This window comes from Mustelus asterias, chromosome 3 (assembly GCF_964213995.1).
Source record: "Mustelus asterias chromosome 3, sMusAst1.hap1.1, whole genome shotgun sequence".
NCBI classification, from domain to species: domain Eukaryota; kingdom Metazoa; phylum Chordata; class Chondrichthyes; order Carcharhiniformes; family Triakidae; genus Mustelus; species Mustelus asterias.
In genome coordinates, this window is record NC_135803.1 from 11,057,915 (window position 1) to 11,076,741 (window position 18,827).

The 18,827-nt window shown below is 52.2% G+C and overlaps 1 protein-coding gene across 3 annotated transcripts in view; it reads left to right on the plus strand.

The window, feature by feature from the left end:
• Positions 1–18,827, plus strand: part of dhx36 (DEAH (Asp-Glu-Ala-His) box polypeptide 36) — a 96,669-nt gene that overhangs the window by 33,331 nt on the left and 44,511 nt on the right. For all 3 annotated transcript variants that reach the window (XM_078204726.1, XM_078204735.1, XM_078204744.1), the window contains 4 exons: positions 1,213–1,318; positions 8,025–8,112; positions 14,649–14,704; positions 17,720–17,784. In XM_078204726.1, the coding sequence (XP_078060852.1) occupies positions 1,213–1,318; positions 8,025–8,112; positions 14,649–14,704; positions 17,720–17,784 (315 nt within the window). The remainder of the gene's footprint in view (positions 1–1,212; positions 1,319–8,024; positions 8,113–14,648; positions 14,705–17,719; positions 17,785–18,827) is intronic.

Consider the following 18,827-nt stretch of genomic DNA (forward strand, 5'->3'; position numbering starts at 1 on the left):
AGTTACTGTATTCAGTTCAGGGCACCAGATCTCAGAAAGGATATTTTGGACCTGGACGGTGTGAAGGACGGATTCACCAGAAAGATAAAGATGCTAAAATGGTTAACTTATAAGAACAGATTGCATAGACTGGGTTTGTTATTCCCTTAAGCAGTGAAGATTAAGTGGCTATTATGGATGTACTTATCAAGGCAATGCGCAGAAGAACCACAAATTAGGCTGCTTAACTTGAACACTGGGGAACACTTTATTATCGGTGTGCACTGTCCCACAGTCAAGACCTTGCTGCTTCACCAGGGCCCATAAGAACATTAGAACATAAGAACTAGGAGCAGGAGTATTCCATCTGGCCCCTCGAGCCTGCTCTGCCATTCAATAAGATCATGGCTGATCTTTTCATGGACTCAGCTCCACTTACCCGCCCGCTCACCATAACCCTTAATTCCTTTACTGTTCAAAAATTTATCTATCCTTGTCTTAAAAACATTCAATGAGGTAGCCTCAACTGCTTCACTGGGTAGGGAATTCCACAGATTTACAACCCTATGTGTGATGAAGTTCCTACTCAACTTGGTCCTAAATCTGCTCCCCCTTATTTTGAGGCCATGCCCCCTTGTTCTAGTTTCACCCGCCTGTGGAAACAACCTCCCTGCTTCTTTCTTATCTATTCCCTTCATAATCTTATATGTTTCTGTAAGATCTCCCCTCATTCTTCTGAATTCCAATGAGTATAATCCCAGCCTACTCAGTCTCTCCTCATAAGCCAATCCTCTCAACTCCAAGAGAGAGCAGGCAGACCACTTATTTTGGATTATTCGAACGAAGAAGCCAGTATAAAGTGAATGGCCTCATTCTGCATGTTTTTCACAGTTCTAATGGGCATACAATGAAGATTCACCCACCGTTCAGATTTGCTGGAATGCTGTGACAACAGTAAGAATTAACTTGGCTATAATCTCTGTACATTCCTTCCTCTCAATGTTGCTCAGTTGGTTCACCAAACCCGCTGGAAGACATTTGGTGCTCCAGTTTATGATGGAATCAGCATGTGATGAGAGAATATTAAAGTTACTGGTCACATTTTAATGAAAAATATAAACCTTTGGCATAATTGGATTCCCAAAGCACACTCGCTTGAGTGTGAGCTTGAGGTAAGAGCCTTGAGCACGGAAGACCTTGTTTGATTTCATTAATGTTCCTCTTCTGTCGTAGGTATTCCGACAGTACGATTGAAGCCTTGGAAATTCTGCACGATGATGATAAAATAGACCTTAATCTGATTGTAGCTCTCATAAGGCACATTGTTCTCAACGGGGAGGTAAGTTTTGATCAACTAACAAATTTATGGAATGCGTTTTGAACTTTTAACCTGTTGAAAATACATAGTTGGATGTAGATCGGTCAATACTGTGGTGTCAGGTCAACCGTTGGCCATTTTGGGTGGCACAGTGGTTAGCACGGCTGCCTCACGGCGCCAGGGACCCAGGTTCAATTCCGACCTCGGGTCACTGTCTGTGTGGAGCTTGTACATTCTCCCCGTGTCTGCGGGGGTTTCCTCCGGGTGCTCCGATTTCCTCCCACAGTCCTAAGATGTGCGGGTTAGGTGCATTGGCCATGCTAAATTGCCCCTTAGTGTTTTGGGATGCGTAGGTTAGAGGGATTAGTGGAGTAAATATGTGTGGTAATGGGGATAGGGTTTGGGTGGAATTGTTGTCTGTGCAGACTCGATGGGCCGAATGGCCTCCCGCACTGTAGGGTGCTATGATTCTATGTGGGGTTGCGGGAATAGGGCCTGGGTGCGATTGCGGTCAGCGCAGACTTGATGGGCCGAATGGCCTCCTTCTGTATTGTGGGGATTCTACGATTTTTCTTTCTCCAGCTTCCGCCTAACTAAAGTGCGTTTTGATATTTGACCCACTATCAACCGCTGTAGCTTTGAATTTTCAAATTATTCCAACTCCTACCTTTTATTCTAGCATCTTGGTTAAAGAATGCATCATCTCTTTTTAATGGTCTGCGCACGAGCTATTGTTTGACATAACCCTGGGTTTTCATTCGCTATTGTCTCACCTCAGGAGGTTGGCATTGAAATGCTAGGAGGGCTGCATCCACAGGGGATATAACATTTCCATCCTTGTTTTTCTCGGAGTACCTATTATGCTTGTGTTTGAGGTCCTGTGCGGCCCTAGGTAATTGCCTATCTCATTCAGTAATGCGACCTTGGGTAAGTGCATTGCAAGGCAGGCACTTTGCTAAATGGTTCATGAAATGTATACCATCAATTACTGGGCGAAAGATCTTCCCAGTCGGTTTAAAAAAAACATGTTCAGCCAAATGGTGCCTGACTCATTGGTTTGCGTCAAAATGTTAACCGTAGCAGTGTGTGTAAAGCAAGATATGGTGCTTTTCCTCCCCTGTGCATGCACTCCTTCAGCTTCACCGGATACAATTATGCATAGTCACTCGCTATCTAAAACTGAAGGTGTACTTTGATTCTGGAGGGAGACTATCAATTTAAATTACCAACTGTTCGCACCAATTCTTTGCTTCCACAGTGGCGTCCAGCTGAGAATAAGAAACTGCGCGCGTGAGATTATCTCCCTGTTCCATTCTTGTTCTGTATAAAAATCTATCCTTTGTGTTATAATTGCTGCTTTCCTGTCCTCATTGTCTACTTCTCACTCAAATGAAGGGATTTCGTACACTGCAAAAAAAAAATCCTCATAGGCCCAACTCACATCCGTTAAAAAGGATTAAAGGCCATAAGACGTGGCAGCAGAAGTTGGCCATTCGGCCCATTGGGTCTGCTCCGCCGCTCGATGAGATCATGACTGATCTGATGTGGCATTCCCCAACTCTACTTTCCGGCCTTATCCCATAATTGAAAATTGATCACGCAAAAATACTGCGGATGCTGGAATCTGAAACACAAAATGCTGGAAAATCTCAGCAGGTCGGACAGCACCTGTGGAGAGAGAGCAGAGCCAACGTTTCGAGTCGAGGTGACCCTTCGTCAGAGCTGAGAGGAAAGAGTCAGCAGAGATTTATACTACAGAGGGTAGGGAGGGGTGGTGGAATTGGACAAAGGGAATGTAAATGAACATGCAGAAGGCTGAGAAGGTGTTGGAAGTGTCCATTGAGTGATCAGAATGTGTGAATGGCCATTTTGAAAATTGATCGATGATCCTATTACTGATGCAGAGCCTAAGCAGGAACCATGATGTGGAGATGCCGGTGTTGGGCTGGGGTGGGCACAGTAAGAAGTCTCTCAACGCCAGGTTAACATCCAACAGGTTTATTTGGAATTATGAGCTTTTGGAGCACTGCTCCTTCATCAGGTCATAGAGTCATAGAGGTTTATAGCATGGAAACAGGTATTTCGGCCCAACTTGTCTGTGCTGCCCTTTTTTTAAACCCCTAAGCTGGTCTCAATTGCCCGCATTTGGCCCATATCCCTCTATACTCATCTTACCCATGTAACTTTTTAAAAGTCAACATTGTACCCGCCTCTACTACTACCTCTGGCAGCTTGTTCCAGACACTCAACACCCTCTGTGTGAAAAAATTGCCCCTCTGGACCCTTTTGTATCTCTCCCCTCACACCTTAAACCTATGCCCTCTAGTTTTAGACTTCCCTACCTTTGGGAAAAGATATTGACTATCTAGCTGATCTGTGCCCCTCATTTTATAGACCTCTATAAGATCACCCCTCAGCCTTCTACGCTCCAGAGGAAAAAGTCCCAGTCTAGAACATAGAACATAGAACAGTACAGCACAGAACAGGCCCTTCGGCCCACGATGTTGTGCTGAGCTTTATCTGAAACCAAGATCAAGCTATCCCACTCCCTATCATCTTGGTGTGCTCCATGTGCCTATCCAATAGCCACTTAAATGTTCCTAAAGTGTCTGACTCCACTATCACTGCAGGCAGTCCATTCCACACCCCAACCACTCTCTGCGTAAAGAACCTACCTCTGATATCCTTCCTATATCTCCCACCACGAACCCTATAGTTATGCCCCCTTGTAATAGCTCCATCCACCCGAGGAAATAGTCTTTGAACGTTCACTCTATCTATCCCCTTCATCATTTTATAAACCTCTATTAAGTCTCCCCTCAGCCTCCTCCGCTCCAGAGAGAACAGCCCTAGCTCCCTCAACCTTTCCTCATAAGACCTACCCTCCAAACCAGGCAGCATCCTGGTAAATCTCCTCTGCACTCTTTCCAGCGCTTCCACATCCTTCTTATAGTGAGGTGACCAGAACTGCACACAATATTCCAAATGTGGTCTCACCAAGGTCCTGTACAGTTGCAGCATAACCCCACGGCTCTTAAACTCCAACCCCCTGTTAATAAAAGCTAACACACTATAGGCCTTCTTCACAGCTCTATCCACTTGAGTGGCAACCTTTAGAGATCTGTGGATATGAACCCCAAGATCTCTCTGTTCCTCCACAGTCTTCAGAACCCTACCTTTGACCCTGTAATCCACATTTAAATTAGTCCTACCAAAATGAATCACCTCACATTTATCAGGGTTAAACTCCATTTGCCATTTTTCAGCCCAGCTTTGCATCCTATCTATGTCTCTTTGCAGCCTACAGCCCTCCACCTCATCCACTACTCCACCAATCTTGGTGTCATCAGCAAATTTACTGATCCACCCTTCAGCCCCCTCCTCTAAGTTATTAATAAAAATCACAAAGAGCAGACGACCAAGCACTATCCAGCCTCTCCTTATAACTCAAACTATCAAGTCCCGGTAGCATCCGAATAAATCTCTTCTGCACTCTTTCTAGTTTAATATCCTTTCTATAGTAGGTGACCAGAAATGTATACAATATTCCAAGTGTGGCCTTACCAATGTCTTGTACAACTTCAACAAGATGTCCCAACTCCTGTATTCAATGCTCTGACCAATGAGTCACCTGATGAAGGGGCAGTACTCCAAAAGTTCATGATACCAAATAAACCTGTTGGACTTAACCTGGGATTGTGAGACTTCTTACTGTAACCTGGAACGCCACTGCTTTCACATAGTTTAAGTGTAGAGTCGTTATGCTGAGGGTAGAGGAATTGATATTGTTGGTCTTGGATATAACCTCCTGTTGCTATCTGACTTGTATCACTGTTTAGTGGACTAGTCCTCAGGAGTTAATTTTCTAATGTGTGATAGTTGATGATTTGAGCTATCTGTTTTTCTGCGAGTTATTGAGCATTGGAATTCAGTTTTCAAAGAAAAAAGCTCAAGAGTATGGAGATACCAAAGCAGGTATCAGTAAAAGTGACCGTGTACTGACTACCCTTGTTCTTCTTGTTGATGGTGATCATGAGTCCCCCTGATGTTTATGAGAAGGACTTTGCAGGGTCAACTGAGCAGGGTGTGCCTTTGTTGTAGGCACTGCTTAAGTCGATGCCAGGTGTATATTATGTGGAGATGCCAGCGTTGGACTGGGGTGGGCACAGTAAGAAGTCACTTGATGTCTGTGTTGATATGCGCGATCTTCTTGGAGATCCTCTCCACTTTTAGCCGGCGGTCTGTGGTCGACTTCTTACAGGTGTACATTAGGTTCGACTTTTATTTCTTATTTTATTAGTGTCACAAGTAGGCTTCCATTAACACTGCAATGAAGTTACTGTGAAAATCCCCTAGTCGCCACACTCTGGTGCCTGTTCAGGTACACTGAGGGAGAATTTAGCATGGCCAATGCACCCAACCAGCTAACCTTTCTGATTGTGGGAGGAAACTGGAGCACCCGGAGGAAACCCATGGAGACACAGAGAATGTGCAGACTCTGCACAGACAGTGACCCAAGCCCGGATTCGAATCCTGGTCCCTGGCGCTGTGAGGTAGCAGTGCTAACCACTGTGCCACCATGCCGTACTTGAATTTTCCTTGAATTTTTGTCAACAAACCCCAACCAGTTCATTAAGGATCTGCAAGAACCTGGAATCTTTTGGTTTGATTTATGATTGTCACATGTATTAGTATACAGTGAAAAGTATTGTTTCTTGCGCCCTATACGGACAAAGTATACCATAGCTGATCTGGGCTGTGGTATCAGACTCTTAACTTCCCACTCATGTGGCCTCATGGCCATTCAGTTGTCCAAGGGCAGCTAGTGATGGACAGTGAATGGCAGCCTTGCCAGTGACGCCTATATCCCAGGAATGAACTAAAAATGAGATTACTTCAGAGACCTAGAAGAATAGACCCACATATCTTCCATACTTCAAAAATGAAACACTGGCATATCAATGTTGATGGAAATGAATTTTCCTCATGAAGTTAATTAGGTTTTGGCACCCAAGGTCGATATTAATGATATTCATCTTTTCCCCATTTGCCCAAGGGTTATGAGAAAGTTGTCAACTGCTGAGAAGTGAAGTGCAGGGTTCAACAGTGTGATCACACCTTCCTGAAATTATCTTTGCTGCAGCTGTTTAAATGGATGGGTAACGCTTCTCACCTCCAACCTTTGCATTTCTGCACAGTAATGAATGTAACCGTGTGTCAAAGCAGCTTTGATTTCATTCCATACAGGGGCTAACTGTTGAAATATCCTATTAAAAATGTTGAACTTTCTGAACTCTGCAGCCACAATTATATGTGGGCTTCCATGTGTATTTCCAAAGGAGACCAATTACAGTCCGTCAGTGAGAGCTCCAAATATTGATGGTGTTTAGCGAGCGGTTAGAGTCAGGTGGGACTTTGTTTAGTGATATCATATTGATATTTTTGTTTGCAGAAGAATAGTGGAGGAGCTAAGATCCAAGTTAAATAATCTTTGGTCCCTTTCGCTGCAAGTTTTGTCTCTTTTAACTTCCAAACGTGGTGGCGGTGGACCCAAGGATGGGAAATCTGATGACCTGGTTGCAGCTACATGCATCGACGGGGTGGGGGGGGGAGACTTTGCATTCTTTTTGAGATCTATCTATCTTCCATCGGTTTAGTTTTCACCTTTTCTGTTGATGTCTTCGAAAATGTCACTGCCTTGAGCATCCATTTCCTGTGATGTGAGCTTGCATTGCCGCCATTTTGGATGACTGACAAATGTAAATTGGGGCTTAAAGGATCTGTCATTTCATAGAATCCCTACAGTGCAGAAGGAGGCCATTTGGCCCATCGAGTCTGTAGCAACCACAATCTCACCCAGGCCCTATTCCCACAGCCCCACACATTTCCCCTGCTAATCCCCCTGACACTAGGGTAATTTAGTATGGCCAGTCAACCTAGCTTGCACTTCTTTGGACTGTGGGAGGAAACCAGAGCACACGGAGGAAAACCACGCAGTCATGGGGAGAATGTGCAAACTCCACACACAATCATCCAGGACCGGAATTGAACCTGGGTCCCTGGCGCTGTGAGGCAGCAGTGCTAACTACTGTGCCGCCCTGTAGAATGGTTAAATGATTTTTGCACTCAGTAAAAACCAGAGGCTACACACATTGTCCTGTAGCCACTGAGCATCTAAGTTTTGAAGTTTATTTATTAGGGTCACAAGTAGGCTTACATTAACACTGCAATGAAGTTACTGTGAAAATCTCCGAGTCGCCACACTCCGGCGCCTGTTCGGGTACACTGAGGGAGAATTTAGCATGGCCAATGCACCTAACCAGCACGTCTTTCGGACTGTGGGAGGAAACCAGAGCACCCAGAGGAAACCCACGCAGACATGGGGAGAATGTGCAGACTCCGCAGGTAGTGACCCAAGCTGGGAATCGAGCCCGGGTCCTGGTGCTGTGAGACAGGCAGTGCTAACCACTGTGCTACCGTGCCGCCCACATTTAATGTTTGAATTATTGCTGTTTGGGAGCCAATGCTCCATGATGTGAATATATATCAGTGAGATGTTCTAGCTATTGATTTATTTGCTCTGTGGTGTGTACTGCTTTACTCATGCTGCATTTCCAAGACTATCGCACACCATAAAATATGCTGGTCAAGCAACCTTTATTAGCATCAGTTTTTATTTGTGATGAAACAAACATTATAGTCACCTGAATTGTCCCTTACTTTGCAGGAGGGTGCCATTTTAGTCTTCCTTCCTGGTTGGGACAATATCAGCACCTTGAATGACCTTCTAACTGCACAAACCATGTTCAAATCAGGTAACGATATTGCAGTACCATTTTCTGATTAAGGGGATAATTTTCAGGGTGTGGTTATATCCCAAATTCTTTCTGCCAGTGAAATGCCATTTTGGATACATCGCAACAGGTCAAAGGATTGAGGTCAAATGCCAGGTCCCCACTTGACATCCAAAGATGAACTGTACAAGTTCCCCTTCGAAGGAGATGGTTCACAGCATTGGGGTTTCACACCATCTGCGCTCGAACTCCAGCTGAGTGTGAGGCTATAATTCTCAACTTCCCAGGGAGGAGGGAGCTGGGGTCTGTTAGATCTCAAGCCATAAATATTGTTGTTGTTAATGTTGTAAAGAGTTGGTTATTATGTTGAGAGAACCAGCTGGTCCCACTTTGTTTCCTGTTATTTGTGTGTCTCAGAGCACCTTCTTTCATGCAATTTTACCAGATGTGGGCCAGCATTTATTGCCCAACCCCAACTGACCCCCGTTTGAGAGCAGTTGACAGTCAAACACATTGCTCTGGACCCATCTCCCTTTTGCCGCCCCGTCTCATCCCCCTCTCGCTCCCCCGTCCCGTCCCCCTCTCGCTCCCCCGTCCCGTCCCCCTCTCGCTCCCCTGTCCCGTCCCCCTCTCGCTCCCCTGTCCCGTCCCGCCCCCCTCTCGCTCCCCCGTCCCGCCCCCCTCTCGCTCCCCCATCCCGCCCCCCTCTCGCTCCCCCGTCCCGTCCCCCTCTCGCTCCCCCGTCCCGTCCCCCTCTCGCTCCCCCGTCCCGTCCCCCTCTCGCTCCCCCGTCCCGTCCCCCTCTCGCTCCCCCGTCCCGTCCCTCTCTCACTCCCCCGTCCCGTCCCGCCCCCTCTCGCTCCCCCGTCCCGTCCCGTCCCCCTCTCGCTCCCCCCGTCCCGTCCCCCTCTCGCTCCCCCTTCCTGTCCCGTCCCGTCCCCCCCTTGCTCCCCCGTCCCGTCCCCCTCTCCTTCCCCCGTCACCTCCCGTCCCATCCTCCTCACGCTCCCCCGTCCCGTCCCCCACTCGCTCCCCCGTCCCGTCCCCTTCCCCTCTCGCTCCCCCGTCCCGTCCCCCTCTCGCTCCCCCGTCCCGTCCCCCTCTCGCTGTCCCATCCCGTCTCTCTCTCCCGCTCCCCTGTCCCGTCGCTCTCCCGCTCCCCCGTCCCGTCTCTCTCTCCCGCTCCCCCGTCCCGTCTCTCTCCCGCTCCCCCGTCCCGTCTCTCTCCCGCTCCCCCGTCCCGTCTCTCTCCCGCTCCCCCGTCCCGTCTCTCTCCCGCTCCCCCGTCCGTTCTCTCTCCCGCTCCCCCGTCCCGTCTCTCTCCCGCTCCCCCGTCCCGTCTCTCTCTCCCGCTGCCCCGTCCCGTCACTCTCTCCCGCTGCCCCGTCCCGTCTCTCTCTCCCGCACCCCCGTCCCGTCTCTCTCTCCCGCTCCCCCGTCCCGTCTCTCTCTCCCGCTCCCCCGTCCCGTCTCTCTCTCCCGCTCCCCCGTCCCGTCTCTCTCTCCCGCTCCCCCGTCCCGTCTCTCTCTCCCGCTCCCCCGTCCTGTCTCTCTCTCCCGCTCCCCCGTCCCGTCTCTCTCTCTCCCGCTCCCCCGTCCCGTCTCACTCTCCCGCTCCCCCGTCCCGTCTCTCTCTCCCGCTCCCCCGTCCCGTCTCTCTCTCCCGCTCCCCCGTCCCGTCTCTCTCACCCGTTCCCCCGTCCCGTCTCTCTCACCCGTTCCCCCGTCCCGTCTCTCTCTCCCGCTGCCCCGTCCCGTCTCTCTCTCCCGCTGCCCCGTCCCGTCTCTCTCTCACGCTGCCCCGTCCCGTCTCTCTCTCACGCTGCCCCGTCCCGTCTCTCTCTCACGCTGCACCGTCCCGTCTCTCTCTCCCGCTGCCCCGTCCCGTCTCTCTCTCCCGCTGCCCCGTCCCGTCTCTCTCTCCCGCTGCCCCGTCCCGTCTCTCTCTCCCGCTGCCCCGTCCCGTCTCTCTCTCTCCCGCTGCCCCGTCCCGTCTCTCTCTCCCGCTGCCCCGTCCCGTCTCTCTCTCCCGCTGCCCCGTCCCGTCTCTCTCTCCCGCTGCCCCGTCCCGTCTCTCTCTCCCGCTGCCCCGTCCCGTCTCTCTCTCCCGCTGCCCCGTCCCGTCTCTCTCTCCCGCTGCCCCGTCCCGTCTCTCTCTCCCGCTGCCCCGTCCCGTCTCTCTCTCCCGCTGCCCCGTCCCGTCTCTCTCTCCCGCTGCCCCGTCCCGTCTCTCTCTCCCGCTGCCCCGTCCCGTCTCTCTCTCCCGCTGCCCCGTCCCGTCTCTCTCTCCCGCTGCCCCGTCCCGTCTCTCTCTCCGCTGCCCCGTCCCGTCTCTCTCTCCCGCTGCCCCGTCCCGTCTCTCTCTCCCGCTGCCCCGTCCCGTCTCTCTCTCCCGCTGCCCCGTCCCGTCTCTCTCTCCCGCTGCCCCGTCCCGTCTCTCTCTCCCGCTGCCCCGTCCCGTCTCTCTCTCCCGCTGCCCCGTCCCGTCTCTCTCTCCCGCTGCCCCGTCCCGTCTCTCTCTCCCGCTGCCCCGTCCCGTCTCTCTCTCCCGCTGCCCCGTCCCGTCTCTCTCTCCCCGCTGCCCCGTCCCGTCTCTCTCTCCCGCTGCCCCGTCCCGTCTCTCTCTCCCGCTGCCCCGTCCCGTCTCTCTCTCCCGCTGCCCCGTCCCGTCTCTCTCTCCCGCTGCCCCGTCCCGTCTCTCTCTCCCGCTGCCCCGTCCCGTCTCTCTCGCTGCCCCGTCCCGTCTCTCTCTCCCGCTGCCCCGTCCCGTCTCTCTCTCCCGCTGCCCCGTCCCGTCTCTCTCTCCCGCTGCCCCGTCCCGTCTCTCTCTCCCGCTGCCCCGTCCCGTCTCTCTCTCCCGCTGCCCCGTCCCGTCTCTCTCTCCCGCTGCCCCGTCCCGTCTCTCTCTCCCGCTGCCCCGTCCCGTCTCTCTCTCCCGCTGCCCCGTCCCGTCTCTCTCTCCCGCTGCCCCGTCCCGTCTCTCTCTCCCGCTGCCCCGTCCCGTCTCTCTCTACCGCTGCCCCGCCCCGTCTCTCTCTCCCGCCTCCCCGTCCCGTCTCTCTCTCCCGCTGCCCCGTCCCGTCTCTCTCTCCCGCTCCCCGTCCCGTCTCTCTCTCCCTCTGCCCCGTCCCGTCTCTCTCTCCCGCTGCCCCGTCCCGTCTCTCTCTCCGCTCCCCCGTCCCCGTCTCTCTCTCCCGTCCCCCGTCCCGTCTCTCTCTCCCGCTCCCCCGTCCCGTCTCTCTCTCCCGCTCCCCGTCCCGTCTCACACTCCCGCTCCCCGTCCCGTCTCTCTCTCCCGCTCCCCCGTCCCGTCTCTCTCACCGTTCCCCCGTCCCGTCTCTCTCCCCCGCTTCCCCCGTCCCGTCTCTCTCTCCCGCTGCCCCGTCCCGTCTCTCTCTCCCGCTGCCCCGTCCCGTCTCTCTCTCCCGCTGCCCCGTCCCGTCTCTCTCTCCCGCTGCCCCGTCCCGTCTCTCTCTCCCGCTGCCCCGTCCCGTCTCTCTCTCCCGCTGCCCCGTCCCGTCTCTCTCTCCCGCTGCCCCGTCCCGTCTCTCTCTCCCGCTGCCCCGTCCCGTCTCTCTCTCCCGCTGCCCCGTCCCCGACCCGTCTCTCCTCTCCCCGCTGCCCCGTCCCGTCTCCTCTCTCTCCCTGCCCCGTCCCGCCCCCCCCCCCCCCTCCCTCCCGCCTGCCCCGTCCCGTCTCTCTCTCCCGCTGCCCCCCCCGTCCCCCCCCCCCGTCCCGTCTCTCTCTCCCGCTGCCCCGTCCCGTCTCTCTCTCCCGCTGCCCCGTCCCGTCTCTCTCTCCCGCTGCCCCGTCCCGTCTCTCTCTCCCGCTGCCCCGTCCCGTCTCTCTCTCCCGCTGCCCCGTCCCGTCTCTCTCTCCCGCTGCCCCGTCCCGTCTCTCTCTCCCGCTGCCCCGTCCCGTCTCTCTCTCCCGCTGCCCCCGTCCCGTCTCTCTCTCCCGCTGCCCCGTCCCGTCTCTCTCTCCCGCTGCCCCGTCCCGTCTCTCTCTCCCGCTGCCCCGTCCCCGTCTCTCTCTCCCCGCTGCCCCGTCCCCGTCTCTCTCTCCCGCTGCCCCGTCCCGTCTCTCTCTCCCGCTGCCCCGTCCCGTCTCTCTCTCCCGCTGCCCCGTCCCGTCTCTCTCTCCCGCTGCCCCGTCCCGTCTCTCTCTCCCGCTGCCCCGTCCCGTCTCTCTCTCCCGCTGCCCCGTCCCGTCTCTCTCTCCCGCTGCCCCGTCCCGTCTCTCTCTCCCGCTGCCCCGTCCCGTCTCTCTCTCCCGCTGCCCCGTCCCGTCTCTCTCTCCCGCTGCCCCGTCCCGTCTCTCTCTCCCGCTGCCCCGTCCCGTCTCTCTCTCCCGCTGCCCCGTCCCGTCTCTCTCTCCCGCTGCCCCGTCCCGTCTCTCTCTCCCGCTGCCCCGTCCCGTCTCTCTCTCCCGCTGCCCCGTCCCGTCTCTCTCTCCCGCTGCCCCGTCCCGTCTCTCTCTCCCGCTGCCCCGTCCCGTCTCTCTCTCCCGCTGCCCCGTCCCGTCTCTCTCTCCCGCTGCCCCGTCCCGTCTCTCTCTCCCGCTGCCCCGTCCCGTCTCTCTCTCCCGCTGCCCCGTCCCGTCTCTCTCCCCCGCTGCCCCGTCCCGTCTCTCTCCCCCGCTGCCCCGTCCCGTCTCTCTCCCCCGCTCCCCCGTCCCGTCTCTCTCGCCCGCTCCCCCGTCCCGTCTCTCTCCCCCGCTCCCCCGTCCCGTCTCTCTCGCCCGCTCCCCCGTCCCGTCTCTCTCGCCCGCTCCCCCGTCCCGTCTCTCTCGCCCGCTCCCCCGTCCCGTCTCTCTCGCCCGCTCCCCCGTCCCGTCTCTCTCGCCCGCTCCCCCGTCCCGTCTCTCTCGCCCGCTCCCCCGTCCCGTCTCTCTCGCCCGCTCCCCCGTCCCGTCTCTCTCGCCCGCTCCCCCGTCCCGTCTCTCTCTCCCGCTCCCCCGTCCCGTCTCTCTCTCCCGCTCCCCCGTCCCGTCTCTCTCTCCCGCTCCCCCCGCCCCGTCTCTCTCTCCCGCTCCCCCGTCCCGTCTCTCTCTCCCGCTCCCCCGTCCCGTCTCTCTCTCCCGCTCCCCGTCCCGTCTCTCTCGCCCGCTCCCCGTCCCGTCTCTCTCGCCCGCTCCCCCGTCCCGTCTCTCTCTCCCGCTCCCCCCGCCCCGTCTCTCTCTCCCGCTCCCCCCGCCCCGTCTCTCTCTCCCGCTCCCCCGTCCCGTCTCACTCTCCCGCTCCCCCGTCCCGTCTCTCTCTCCCGCTCCCCCGTCCCGTCTCTCTCTCCCCCGCTCCCGCGTCCCGTCTCTCTCTCCCGCTCCCCCCGCCCCGCCTCTCTATCTGTCTCTCATCCCCAACTTTGGCAGGGGTGGTTGAGAGTGAGAACAGTGATAGTGAATGATCACGTTTCCGCAGTATATCCTGCTTCGCTCGGTTTGTGATCAGAGTTTGAAATGGCGGCAGTATTTCCCACGGACACGCGCCTTTACAGAATGAGGCTTTTCTTCAGCGAGTTGGGTGAAGTGGAACCATCAAGAATTCATTCTATTTCCGTGAATTCTGTCAGTTTCATAATCATAACAAGCGCACATTTTTCTCTTCCACTATTTCGATAGAGGCAATCCAGTTGTGTTGTATTCATTTAAATACTGGCCTGTCACTGGAAATTCAAGATCTGTGATTAAATTTAGCAAACTGTCAGTGAAATGCATTTCCTTGGGTGCACAGAACCTTTTTAAAGTTTTACAGTTTATTTGTCAGTGTCATAAGTAGGCTTACATTAACACTGCAATGAAGTTTCTGTGAAAATCCCCTCGTCGCCACACTGCGGCGCCTGTTCCGGTACACAGAGGGAGAATTTAGCATGGCCAATGCACCTAACCAGCACGTCTTTCGGACTGTGGGAGGAAACCGGAGCACCCGGAGGAAACCCACGCAGACACGGGGAGAATGTGCAGACTCCACACAGGCAGTGACTCAAGTCAGGAATCAAACCCGGGTCCCTGGCGCTATGAGACAGTAGTGCTAACCACTGTGCTGCCCTCTTGTCACATAAATCACATTTGACAATATGGTATTGAGGTATATGGAGCCAAGGGGTATGGATTGAGTTAGAATACAGATCATTTGTGATACCAATGAAGGGCAGAATAGGTTTGATGGGCTGAATGGCTTCCTGCTGTTCCTCTGCGCATTTAATCCATGTAATTTAATCCAAGTGTTAGAGGTTTACAGCATGGATAACAGGCCAACTTGTCCATGCCGCCCAGTTTTTACGACTAAGCGAGTCCCAATTGACCCTACTTGGCCCATATCCCTCGATGTCCATCTTACCCATGTAACTATAGTGGTTCCAAGTGGTGAGACACTTTTAGAAAGTTCATGCTGGTGTTGACATTCCTTGTAGATGCTCCCGTTTTATATTGGTGAGTTGGTGCTCACATTCAGGGATCTGTGTGTGTGTGTGTGTGTGTGCGTGCGTGTGCGCGGTCAGGTGTCTAAGTGTAATTTGTTGGGTAGAATTGCTTTTTAATTCACTAATATTTTATTTCCCCAGATCGATTTGTGATTATTCCTCTTCACTCGCTTATGCCGTCGGTGAATCAGACAGAGGTATGGTAGACCACAGTGAAGGGTGCTGACCCTTACAATATCTCTATTCCTCACCTCATCAGCAATTATTTCAAGGGTTTAAAAAGCCTGCTTTCTTAATAATGAACTGCCTTTTTTGTCCACCCGAGACAAATTTCCTGATCAAAGCCACCATTTTGTTGCTCGTCTCAGTTTAAGGTTGTCCAGAGCAAACGTAAATCCTCAGCCTGTCATCTGGCCCATCATCCAGTGCTGGCTTTATGAAAGAACTGTCCAATTAGACCCCTTCAAACGTGTAGCCATTTTCTGGAATGACGGAGGTTGAGGAGCGACCTGATAGAAGTCTACAAGATTATGAGGGGCATGGACAGAGTGGATCGTCAGAAGCTTTTTCCCAGGGTGGAAGAGTCAATTACTAGGGGGCACAGGTTTAAGGTGCGAGGGGCAAGGTTTAAAGGGGATGTACGAGGTGAGTTTTTTTACACACAGGGTGGTGGTCGCTGCCAGGGGAGGTAGTGGAAGCAGATACGATAGTTTTAAAGGGCATCTTGACAAATACATGAAAAGGATGGGAATGGAGGGATATGATCCCCGGAAGGGTAGGGGGCTTTAGTTCAGTCAGGCAGCATGGTCGGTGCAGGCTTGGAGGGCCTGTGCTGTAATTTTCTTTGTTCTTTCCTTTTAAAATCAATTGAATGTGCTTCCATCGCTCCTTTTCGGCAGCACATTCCAGACCTTCACAGCTCACTGTGTGAAGAAAGGGTTTGGCTGCCACCTTAAACCTGTTAAAAAGTCGAATACTGCGGATGCTGAAAATCTGAAACAAAATCAGAAAATGCTGGAAATGCTCAACAGGTCAGGCGGCATCTGGAGGAGAGAGAAACAACGCTCTCATTTTTGTGACCTTTCATCAGACCTGAATCTTAACGCTGTTGGGCGGCACGGTAGCACAGTGGTTAGCACTGCTGCCTCACTGCTCCAGGGACCCGGGTTCGATTCCCGGCTTGGATCACTAACTGTGTGGAGTTTGCATGTTCTCCCCGTGTCTGCGTGAGTTTCCTCCGGGTGCTCCGGTTTCCTCCCACAGTCCAAAGACGATAGGTGGAGGTGGGCCTGGATAGACACTTTTTCAGAGAGTTGGTACAGGCTCTATGGGCTGAATGGTCTCCTGCCGGAGGGGTTATTCTATGGTCGTGTTTCTCCCTCCACAGATGTTGCTTAACCTACTGAGTATTTCCAGCATTCTCTGCTTTCACTTCAATTTATTTTCTGGCTCCTGACCCTTCTGCTACTGGAAGCAATTGTTCTCTACTCTGCCCTAAGCAGTTTGACCATTTCTATGTTAACCTTTTCTCTGCTATGGGAAAACAGGGGAGTGGGATTAATTTGATAGCTCCTTGAAAGAGTTTGCACTGGTATGATGGACTGAATAGTCCTTTGCTGTGCTAAACATGTCTAGTCCATTTCCCTGGCTTTATTTGCCATGTATTCAAAGAACAGTACAGCACAGGAACAGCCCTTCAGCCCTCCAAGCCTGTGCCGATCATGATGCCTGCCTAAACTAAAACTGTACGCACTTACGGAGTCCATATCCTTCCATTCCCATCCTATCCATGTATCCGTCTAGATGCCCCTTAAATGCCGCTATCATACTTGGTCCCACCACCTCCCCGGGCAGACATTCATCACCCTCTGTGTAAAAAAAAAACTCTCGCACATCTCTAAACTTTTCTCCACGCACCTTAAACCTATGTCCCCTAGTACTTGACTTTTCTACCCTAGGAAAGACCATCTGACTATCCACTCTGCCCATGCCACTCATAATCTTGTAAACCTCTTTCAGGTCACCCCTCAATCTCCATCGTTCCAGTGAGAACAAACCGAGTTTATGTTTTCTGATGCATCTTAAGGCTTGTTTGCCATATGGTCATGTGTGATTCCCTTTGCAGTCTCCTCTACATGGTGTTCATTAAATGGGTGGTGCAGTGTTGTGACATGTTGCTGTGCAGAGAGACCCATGTCCCATACAGCAGATGCTGACATGTAAGGTAACATTTCACACTGTGAGAAGTGGTCTCTCAGAGCAGGGTTAGTGCACGTTGGAGGGACATTGTTGCAAATGGCCCTGCATCCTGCTCGTAAATGCAAGTTATCAGCTGTTAATGGTTGAATAAAAGCAAATTGTTTCCTTACTCCGTTAGATGCCAGCAGTTTTGGCTTCATTGTACAAATGATTCCTAAACAATATTGGAACACAGCAGCTTGTGCCACTTATTGTGCTTGTTCTTCTTTAATTGAAAGCATGGAAATCTGTAAGTGATAGCAAGGTTTGGCTCAGGGCTTCCTTTACTATTGGATGATGAACGATCTGTCTTCGTGTCTTCCTGCAGGGAAGATGATCACAAGAGATGCCTTGTCTTTCGCATCCAACAAGAAATCAAAGAACATTTTTGCCTGCGTGCACAATGACACATAAAAATTTCCAGGATTGCTTCTCCAGCCCACGTAAACAATGAGAAAAGCATCACACTTATTTTAAGCTCTAGGTTGCCTGTTTGCCCCCAAAGTCTCCCTGAGACATACATCTGGTCTCTCTTGTCTTATAATCGGCACAGCTTTCACTGATCTGTCGATAGCAAAGCAAGTGCCTTAAGCTCTTTGTGTTAGTGACCATTTCTGTATAAATCTGCAAACGTACCACTCTGAATAAGAAGAAAAATTGTATGCCATCTTAATGTGACTATAAGACATATTTGTTGGTCAGCAGGCAAAGATATTGGACCAGCTAAATTCGCCTGTGTTGCATTTCTCAAACTTTTGCAGGAAAAAAAAATCAACAGCTATCATTTTCTGACTAATAATGTATATCTCTTTAGCTTCAAGCATTAGTAGGAGAAATGATTGAATCATCTGAAGCAGTGAATCCTATTTCTGATCACTTCACTTTACGATTAAATTATATGCTGTCAGCGGGTAATGGTTTGACTGTTGGAAATGCAGGAGACTGGGTATAATTTAGTATGGTTATATTCTCAGGTTTTCAAGAAGCCACCTCCGGGAGTTCGCAAGATTGTAATTGCTACCAACATTGCAGAGACAAGGTAATGGAACTTGTATTGTTGCGGGCACAGTGGGTGATTTGTTCTGCAAATGACTGTTTTGAAATTCCATTTGCTCGGGCTGAAGTGATGAGGTGTTCTGTTCCCTGACAAGTTCCTGAAAATTCCCTCTTAAGTGCATTCACATTTTTGGTTTTGCCTTCAAACTTTCATGAGGTTTTGAGCATATGGAATTTCTTGGAGTTCTCTCCGGTCTGTTTCTCAGTAAACCTGCCCTAATGCCACAATCTTTAAGCAATGCTGCATTCAACTGAAATCCTTTGATGATGCTGAACGTTAGCAAGGTTGAGCTCTCTACAAGATGCATCAATAAAACGATAGATAGTGCTTTCCACAGCCACAAATGTCCCGAGGAGATCTGCAGCTCGTGAGGTACAAGTTTCCTTGCTGCGGGCTTTATGTTTCTATGGGGGGTAATTTGGTCCCGCTCTGAGTTCACCAATAGCTCAGAATTAGGCCATTTTGCCTGTGCTGGTGCTAGATTGTCAATTAATGCTAACTGCCATAATAAAAACAAAGTATAGTAAAAATTCAGCAGATCTGGCAGCATCGGGGCAGAGAGAAAGAGAGTTAATGTGTTGAGTCCAGTATGACTCATTGAAACATAGAAAACTACAGCACAAAACAGGCCCTTCGGCCCCACAAGTTGTGCCGAACATATCCCTACCTTTTAGGCCTACCTATAACACTCCATCCTATTAAGTCCCATGTTCTCATCCAGGAGTCTCTTAAAAGACCCTATTGAGTTTGCCTCCACCACCACTGACGGCAGCCGATTCCACTCGCCCACCACCCTCTGTGTGAAAAACTTACCCCTAACATCTCCCTTGTACCTACCCCCCAGCACCTTAAACCTGTGTCCTCTCGTAGCAGCCATTTCCACCCTGGGAAAAAGCCTCTGAGAATCCACCCGATCTATGCCTCTCAACATCTTATATACCTCTAATAGGTCTCCTCTCATCCTACATCTCTCCAAGGAGAAAAGACCGAGCTCCCTCAGCCTATCCTCATAAGGCATGCCACTC